This window comes from Mus pahari, chromosome 14 (genome assembly GCF_900095145.1).
Source record: "Mus pahari chromosome 14, PAHARI_EIJ_v1.1, whole genome shotgun sequence".
Lineage (NCBI taxonomy): Eukaryota > Metazoa > Chordata > Mammalia > Rodentia > Muridae > Mus > Mus pahari.
In genome coordinates this window covers 47,913,373-47,922,261 of record NC_034603.1, presented here as the reverse complement: position 1 = coordinate 47,922,261, position 8,889 = coordinate 47,913,373, and the positions used below count along the sequence as shown (strand labels likewise).

The 8,889-nt window shown below is 47.7% G+C and overlaps 1 protein-coding gene and 1 long non-coding RNA gene across 3 annotated transcripts in view; one reads left to right on the top strand and one right to left on the bottom strand.

Annotated features, from left to right (window-relative positions):
- Positions 1-6,681, top strand: part of LOC110332050 — a 19,456-nt gene extending 12,775 nt beyond the window's left edge. Inside the window, exon 3 of the long non-coding RNA XR_002381027.1 lies at positions 6,310-6,681. This is a non-coding gene — a long non-coding RNA (uncharacterized LOC110332050). The remainder of the gene's footprint in view (positions 1-6,309) is intronic.
- Positions 1-8,889, bottom strand: part of Adap2 (ArfGAP with dual PH domains 2) — a 25,874-nt gene that overhangs the window by 14,147 nt on the left and 2,838 nt on the right. For both annotated transcript variants that reach the window (XM_021213000.2, XM_029546513.1), the window contains exons 3-5: positions 8,607-8,698; positions 5,005-5,084; positions 3,004-3,116 (exon numbers count right to left, since the gene is read on the bottom strand). In XM_021213000.2, the coding sequence (XP_021068659.1) occupies positions 3,004-3,116; positions 5,005-5,084; positions 8,607-8,698 (285 nt within the window). The remainder of the gene's footprint in view (positions 1-3,003; positions 3,117-5,004; positions 5,085-8,606; positions 8,699-8,889) is intronic.

Here is an 8,889-nt window from a genome sequence, read left to right as displayed (position 1 = left end):
CCTGCCTCTGCCTCCCAAGTGCTGGAATTAAAGGCGTGTGCCTCCACGCCCGGCGCTAGAAAATATTTTAAATTTTTACCTCATTGTTTTATTGTTACAGTTATCCATTTTGGAAGATTGTTATATTTATACTGTGTGTATGTCTGTGTACCTGAGCATATCTATGTGCACCATGTGTGTGCAATGCTCTCAGAAGACAGAAGGGGGCATGAGATCCTCTGGCGTTACAGGAGGTTGTGAGCCACCTAATGTGGTGCTGGGAACAATACTTGGGTTCTCTGGGAGAGCAACACATGCTCTTAGCTGTTAAGCCATCTCTCTAAACCCTACTTCATCCCTTCTCATTGTTGAGCAGCAGTTAATTCTCACTTATATTATCATTTCCTTGGTTAATTGTAAGTGGAAATTTAGTTTTGTGGGTTTTCTTTTTTCTTTTTAGAGTTGGGCTAAAATAAAGTTCTCTCTTCTCTTGTTTTGTTTTTATTTTTGTTTTCAGACAGGGTTTCTCTGTGACCTCTTGCTGTCCTAGAATTTGATCTGTAGATGAGGCTGGCCTCCCACTCTCAGAGGTCTGCCTGCCTTGGCCTCCTGAGAGCTGGGATTACAGGCATGAGCCATCACGTGTGGGTGCCCAGGTTAGTCTTTAACTCTTGAAATCCCTCCTGCCTCAACCTCCAGAGAAATTGTGACTCCGCTTAGCTTAATTCTTTGCACAATCCAAAATTTTTACATGAAAATGAATTACTTTCATAATTTACAAAATAACATTCTATTTTGGGAAACATATTTTAAAAAGAGAAAGAAAAGAAAAGAAATGCCCCTATGGAGAACACTCCTGTAATCTCAGCACGCAGGAAATCCAGGCAGGACAACTGCGAGTTAAAGGCCCACAGGGGCTACACAGCAGGATCGCATCGCCAAAGAAAACCAAGCAAAAGTGAATACAGGCCACTGTCACCCCCACTGCCTTTAAAACACAACATACTGGACTGGACTGGGACTGAAAATCTAATAATCTTTATCCAGCTAAGGAGGAAACCCTGTCATGGAGACCAAGTCACAGCCACCAGTGGGGTTTGGGCCCTGCCTGACCACAGGAGAGCATTTCTCTTCCTTCCTTGAAAAAAAACCGGAAGCGTTGAAAAAGCAGTCAGGGCTTAAAAGTGTCCGGTCCCCTCTTTCCTCCCGTCTACTCTTCCCTCAGCCCAGGACATACCAGCTCGCCCTTCTAGAACTGTCTACTCCTCTAGAAGAACATCCGGGAAACACACAGACCAAATGCCTTAAGGCCGAGCTCAGAGCTCAGAGCTCGCCCCTCTGGTCGGCTGCTCCTTCACAGTCAACTTTGTTAGCACTTTTTGATTTTTTGTTTTTGTTTTTCCCCCTCTGTTCTCTTAATACCGGCACGCCTCAGGGCTCGCTGTGGTAGCTGGCCTACAAAGATATCCTCGCCACTTCCTTCTCTCCCAGTAGTCCCCAGAAGGATGTAGAACTGCATCCCCCCCTTAAGTAAGGCTGGGTGCATGTTTTGTCGTGACCCTGTAGCACAGAGTTCCTGGCCGGCCTTCTGAAGGTTTGGCAATTTTGTTCTTTCATTTGGTTGGTTGGGTTTGGTTTTGACTTATTTTTAGGTTTATCCTGTTTCGTGTGTGGAAGTGCTTTGCCGCCAGGTAGGTATGTGTGCTGTGTACATGCCTGATGCGTGTGAGTTCAGAGGAGGGTGTTGAGTCCCTGGAAACTTCAGTTAGGGGTGGTTTTGAGCCACGAGGTGGGTGCGGAGAACCACACCAGAGTCCTCTGCAAGAGCGACAAGTGCTCTTAACTGTTAAGCCATTTCTCCAGCTCTTGTTTAGACAGGGCTTCCTATACACCCCAGGATGGCCTGAAAGTCACCGTGCAGTCAGCCCAGGTTGGCCTGGGACTCACTGTGTCCATTAGGCTGGCTGGAACTCATAGATACCCATGAGCTTCTGTTTTGGGGACACAGGGATGAAAGGCTGGCCTGGGACTCATAGATACCCATGAGCTTCTGTTTTGGGGACACGGGGATGAAAGGCAGGTGGCACCACACCCAGCAACAATCACTTTTGCATTAAAGCAAACAGCCTCTGTGCCTTAAAGAGGCTTGAGCCAGCTGTGCTAGGGATGAGCTCAACGATAGAGCGATGTCCAGCCTGCGCAAACCCTGGACTCAGTCCCTAGCACCATAAGAAGAAAAAAAATAGAAGAAGTAGACTCCCGACTGGACTGACCACGGGGTTCTCCAGGGCAATGGGCAAGGGAGCGGGGGTTTACTTTTATTTTATTTGTTTAATATTTATTTGTTTGTTTGTTTGTTTGTTTTGGTTTTTCAAGACAGGGTTTCTCTGTATAGCCCTGGCTGTCCTGGAACTCACTCTGTAGACCAGGCTGGCCTCGAACTCAGAAATCCACCTGCCTCTGCCTCCCGAGTGCTGGAATTAAAGGCGTGAGCCACCATGCCCGGCTCTGTTTGTTTGTTTTTTAAGCAAGGTCTCACCATACAGCCCTGGGTGTCCTAGAACTCACTATGTAGACCAGACTAGCCTCAAGCTCACAGAGACCACCTGCCTCTGCCTCCCAAGTGCTGGGATTGGTATCACAAGTCATTTGCCCAGCCTCATTTAAATGATTAAACCAAATATGTAAATATACCTCAATAAAATTGTTTTTAGCCAGGCATGGTGTCACCGTCCTATAATCTGAGCACTTGGGGGGGGGGCTTTCTGTGAGTTCAAGGCCATCCTGATTTAAGTAGTAAATTCCGAACTAGTAAGGGTTACATAGTGAGACTCTCACAAAAAAGAAAGAAAAAATTAGAGAACAACAATGTGAAATGGAGCAAACTAAGGTGACTTTTGAGTGACCAAAGTGTGGCTGCTGGTAGACTGGATTGACCGTAGCCAAGGAGAAGTAGGAGAAGATCATCCTTGCCAGGGTTGAACGGGGTGCTCCTGAGAAGACACAGGCGGCCTGGCCTCTTACCTCCTCCTTGGTGTAGTACTTCAGGAGGCCTTCCCTCGACAGAAGGACAAACCGTCTTCTCAGGAACTGTGCGTTGTCCCGTCCTCGCTTCCACAGGAACCCGTCTCGGTTACCTTAACCACCAAGGGCAAGAAACGAGCCATGAAGTCAACTAAATAAGGTAACCTGAGCCTCGAGTGCAGAGGAGCCTTCACCCACTGCAGGAGTGTAGCCATCTGTCCCTCTCTGGTGCGGGACACAGGTCCTATCTGGGGCACTATATACGATTTCAGTCTCCACCCACCGTGCAAAACCCTTCTTCCTCGCTTCTCCACGAGGTCCCGCTGCTTTCTGAGAAGAAGGCAGGGGAATTGGGGCCTGGGATCCCAGGATGTAGGCTGAGGAAAGGGAGCAGTTACGAGTTATGAGTTCAATGCCAGTCTTGGCTACATAGCAAGACCTTGTTACAGAAAAAAAAAAAAAAAAAAAAGGAAAGAAAAGAAAAAAGGTGTTGGGGAAATGGCTCAGCAGTTAAGAGCACTTGCTATTTTTACAAAGGATCCAGGTTCCGTTCTCCACACACACACATGGTAGCTCACAACCATCCGTAACTCCAGTTCCAGAGGATCAGAGACTCTTGTCTGACCTCTGAGGGCACCAGTATTACACGTGGTACACATACATACATTCGGGCTAAACAATCATACATAAGAATAAAGATTTTTTAAAATTTAATTAAAAAAAAGGGAAAGACAGAGAAGAGAGGGGAGGAGAGGGGAGGGGTAAGAGAGGAGGAAAAAGAAAGAAAGAAAAAAAATCTTGAGAAGCCCAGGTATTGAGAGACAGGACTAATTCTGAAGGAGGGCCTGGGCTGGGGAATGTGGCTCAGCTGGCAGAGTCTCTCATAGCACCCAAGAAACTTTGTATGTAACCCCCAGCACTGTATAAGGTCCGTACTGGTGGCTATAGCCCTAACATTCTGGAGGTAGAAGCAACAGGAGCAGGAATTCAAGGTCATCCCTGGCTATACAGTGAGTTCATGAGTTCAAGGTCACCCTGAGATAGATGAGACCTTGCCTCAAAGGAATGAAGGGAATGTGTGGTAGTACAAACCTTTGATCCCAGCACTCAGGAGGCAGAAACAGGTCTTTAAGAGTTTAGGGCCAGCCTGGGATACACTGAGAGTTTCAAGCAAGCCAGGGATATATAGTGAGACTGTATGTATGTATGTATGTATGTATGTATGTATGTATGTATGTATAAGTTATATATTCCTAGCCAACTTTGACATTGACATCTGCCAAGTTTAAGAGTACAAGAGTGATCCTCGGGCTGGAGAGATGGCTCAGTGGTTAAGAGCACTGACTGCTCTTCCAGAGGTCCTGAGTTCAATTCCCAGCAACCACATGGTGGCTCACAGCCATCTGTAATGGGATCTGACTCCCTCTTCTGGTGTGTCTGAAGACAGCTACAGTGTACTTACATATAATAATAAATAATTTTTAAAAAAGAGTGATCCTTAAGACATCTATTAGTTGAGGAATAATTTGTACTCCTAGAAATCCTGGAAGCTGAGGTCCTTCAAGACCTTTGTCCTCTGGAGAGTGCCAGCTTGAGAATTCGAGTCAGTGTGAAAACCTGCCCTGGATCTAGGACTGCCAGGGAGGTTCCCTGCATGAGTGTGGAAAGAGAAGCTAAAATCCAGCTCATGCCCCTACCAAGCCTACCTCCCCCTTCTGTTATCCAGAGCTCATTAGAACATAGACCTCAAAACATTAAGATGGAAACTTTTGGGCTGCAGAGATGGCTCAGTGGCTGAGAACATTGGCTGCTCTCTCGGAGGATCCAGGTTATCCAGGTTCAAATCCCTGCTGTACCCACATGGCTCAAAACTGTCACAACTCCAGAGGATCTAATACCCTGTCCTGGCCTTTGGGTGCACTGCATACATGTGGTGCATACACACACACACACACACACACACACACACAGATATATATATATACAAAACAGTAACTTTACCTGGGGGTGAGACAGCTTTGTCATTAGCCATAAACTCCTGTCTTTCATACTTAGCTCGAATCCATTGTTCCTTCAAGACCCTAAAAAGAGAATTTTTGGTTAGTCGTGTCTTCAGTGTCTTCCCACAGTGACTTCCCAGACTCTGCAGTCGAGGGTGGGGACAACCCAGGAGCTGCCATCTCAAGATACCCAGAGGTTCTCCTCCTTAGGATAGTTAACACTGGTGCTGGGTGGTTCTCTGTAGTGGAAGTGGGGTGTCCTGTGCTCTATGGAATATGCAGCTGTACCTCTGGCTTCTATCTCCTAAGCAGCTTCTGCTCTCCAGATGACACACCAGGGAAATGTGTCTTCTTTTTTTTGTTGTTTTGTTTTGTTTTGTTTTGTTTTGTTTTGTTTTGTTTTGAGACAGGGTTTCTCTGTGTAGTCCTGGCTGTCCTGGAACTCACTCTGTAGACCAGGCTGGCCTNGAACTCAGAAATCCGCCTGCCTCTGCTTCTCGAGTGCTGGGATTAAAGGCATGCGCCACCAGGCCCGGCTGGAAATGTGTCTTCTTAAGAAACACTAGACTGACCCTCAACCCTCTGAATCATTGATGAAGATATCAGCTCCCTGCACACTTAACCTGCCCCCACCGCCAGCTCGGGGACTTGAGCAGTGAATGTCCCGGACCTACTGATGAACTCTGGCCCACCCCACTGCATAGAGCAAACTGACTCAACTTTCTGTTTCATGTCTTTGGAAATGAGGTCTAGCCTATCCCAGGCCAAACCCGAGGTGTCCAGAGTAGCTGAGATTGACTTTGAACTCATGATCTTCCTGCTTCCACCCCACGCCCCCCCCCCCCATGCTACCAAGTGCTGGGATTACAGATGTCTGCCACCATATCTGGTTTTATGTAGCACTGGAGATCAAACCTAGGACTTTAAGTTGAGCAAGCACTCTACCAACTGTGCGACATTGCCAGGCCAAATTACCTAACATCTCTAAACCTAGGAAAGCGGCAGTAATAAACCTGCCTTCCCTCGTGCTGCTGAGGTGCCGTTCCTATGTAAAGAGCCCAGCACTACATTCAACACAAAGTAGGGTGGGTTGTTTGACAGTGACTTACTATGTTGGCTGGCCATGAACTCACAGAGAACTGCTTGCTTCTGCCTCCCAGACAGTGAGAAGTTGTGCTTCCCCAACACCAGGCTCACCGCAGGTTCTTACTGCTCACCTTGATCAAATGTTATTCTTGGCTGCAGTGAAACTGTGCAGCTGAGAGCAAACCTATCTCCATTGTTTGTTCCTTCTTATCTTTTCCAGGTACGTGGTCCAAAGGTTAGGACTGAATGGCCTGGTCCCAGGAGTGACCTAGAACTGTACATCTGACCCAAACAGGTCACCTGGAGCTCTGGGTTGCTCTGGGCTGCATGGGCCAAAGGGAGCGAAAGTTAGAGACTGACTGGAAGCCCTCTCTGGGCCATGCTGGGCAGCACAGCATGCACCTGCAAGTGGATTTGCTGCCAGCTGCAGGTAGAAGTCAGCCTGAGAGAAAGATGGCTGACAAGAGCCATGAGAGTATAGACCCTGTCATGCTTGAGCCCCTGGTGTGCCTTCTCCATCCTTTTCCTTGGTCATATTTGAGCTTCTGGTATCATGATCCTCTTCTTCATCCTCTCTCTTGTTTCTTCTTTTCCATTTCTCTCCTTCCTTCATGCAAATCTCAAAAATGGAACTTGGGCTCTCCGACATAATGGCAGGTGCCTTTGCCCACTGGGCCATCTTGCAGACCTTTGCTGATATTGTTTTGAAATAGGATCTTGCCATACTGTAGTCCAACCCCCACCTCCTCTGGTCTCAGCCTCCTTGGCCTCCTTAATCCCAGGATTACAGGTATGTATCATCACACCTGGGATGGGATTATTCTTGAGGGTGACTTCCTTTCTGTCCTTCCTGGCATCTGATCTTCAGAGCCCACATAATCTTTTGGTACCTGAGCTAGGCAAAGCTAGAATCCTGTGACTTACAGACAAGAGTTCTTTCATTGTTTGAGGTGAAGCTCAGAGGTAGAGGGCTGGCCTGATATGCATGGTCCCTGGTTTTGGTCCCCAGTACTCCCTAAGGTACAGCCTTTCCCATAGGATAGAGAAGATAGCACCAGGCCCAGCATGAAGATGGGAATCCTGGGCCATAGGACCAACACTGGGGGACAGACTAGAGACTGGGGACTGTTGTTCTGGTCCCCAAGGTGGGGAATGTAGAAATTTTAAAACTGGAGAGAAGAGGCCACCAACCTTCAGTCAACAGGGATTAAAATGCAAAGACATTTCTGGGAGTTACAATAAACAATGCTGAAGGGGTCAGTGTAGAAAGCCCTTGCAAGAGATGCTGTCCACTGGGTGGTAGTGGTGCATGCCTTTAATCCTAGCACTTGGGAGACAGAGGCAGGCAGATTTCTGAGTTCAAGGCCAGCTTGGTCTACAGAGTGAGTTCCAGGACAGCCAGGGCTACACAGAGAAACCATGTCTTGAAAAAACGAGAGAGAGAGAGAGAGAGAGAGAGAGAGAGAGAGAGAGAGAGAGAGAGAGATGCTGTCCAGGGCCTTGGGGCAAAGGCTGTGTGGTAGCAATGGTGCAAGGTGGGACAGGTTCTTTCAAATTGTGTCCAACATAACTCTCAGAGGCGAGGCGTGAAGGACCTGGTATCGCTGTAGACACTGAGAAATGCATGCTGGATGACATGGGAGATGCTTAAACAAATGGTGTCATTTCATCCACATCATGTTGGAAGTCATGTTCCTGTTTACACTTTTGAAGGGAGACTTGGGCTACATGCAGAGGGACATCCAAGAGGCTTGGTATCTTGGCCACCTTTTTATAGCTGGGTAGCAGTAGAGATGTGGGGAGGGGAAACCTGAAGCCCTCTGCATATAAAGATGGGCTTCCTTGCCAGTCCGCATTGGCATCAGTAGGCCCTGGGTCACCTAACTGCAAGACTCACAGAACCACCAATCACAGTTATGTATTTGTACAAGGCCTGGGTGCACCACATTGAGACTCAGTGGTTCAAATATAACTTTGCAGCCATGCCTGCATGGGACTGTGTCTACCTGGGGTCACTAGTTTGGGGTCACTAGGTTCTTTGGTCCTTCCCATCCCTCTCCTTTACAGCCCTCTTACTAGATTGGGTTTTCCTAGTGTCCCTTCACACCCATCAGGTTCTGTCTCCAAATCACAGGGTGACAGTCATCCTTTCAGGGTCGCTGAGGATGTCTGGCAATAACGCACACAGCATTTAACACGGAGCTCAGCACACTTGGAAATGCTCCACAAATATGAGCGGCTTCTGTTTTGTCTGAGGTGGAGTCTCAGGTAGCCCATTCTGACTTCCACCTCGCTGTGTAGCTGAGGCCGACCCTCTCACTCAGTTCCTGAGCATCCGGGACACAGGCTTTTGCCACCACACTTGATTTCAGGCAGGATTTCTATCTACCCTCTGTGGTAATACCAAATCCATCCTTGAAGCAACCTTCCATCCAGATCACAGGAGAACTCACCTCAGACAAAGGTACCAGGGACAGAGAAGGGCTGAGGACACCCCTCCCCAGGTCACTCACTTACAGACAGTCGTTGGCCTGAGGGACGTAGTAGAAAGCAGGGACTCTTGCTTCAAACTTGGCTTTCACACTGAGGTTCCCATTGTGAGTCATGAACTATAAGACAAGAGCAGGTTGGCGTAATTGTAGAACTTGAAAATGAACTTGAAATGAAACCATGACTCACCCAGAAGACTGTGATTGTTGGGAGTGGTGCCCACACACAGGCCTTACTCCCAGCAAAGTCTGGTGAATCTTGAGAGTTCAAGGCCAGCCAGGTTTTTTTTTTTTTTTTTTTTTTTTTTTTT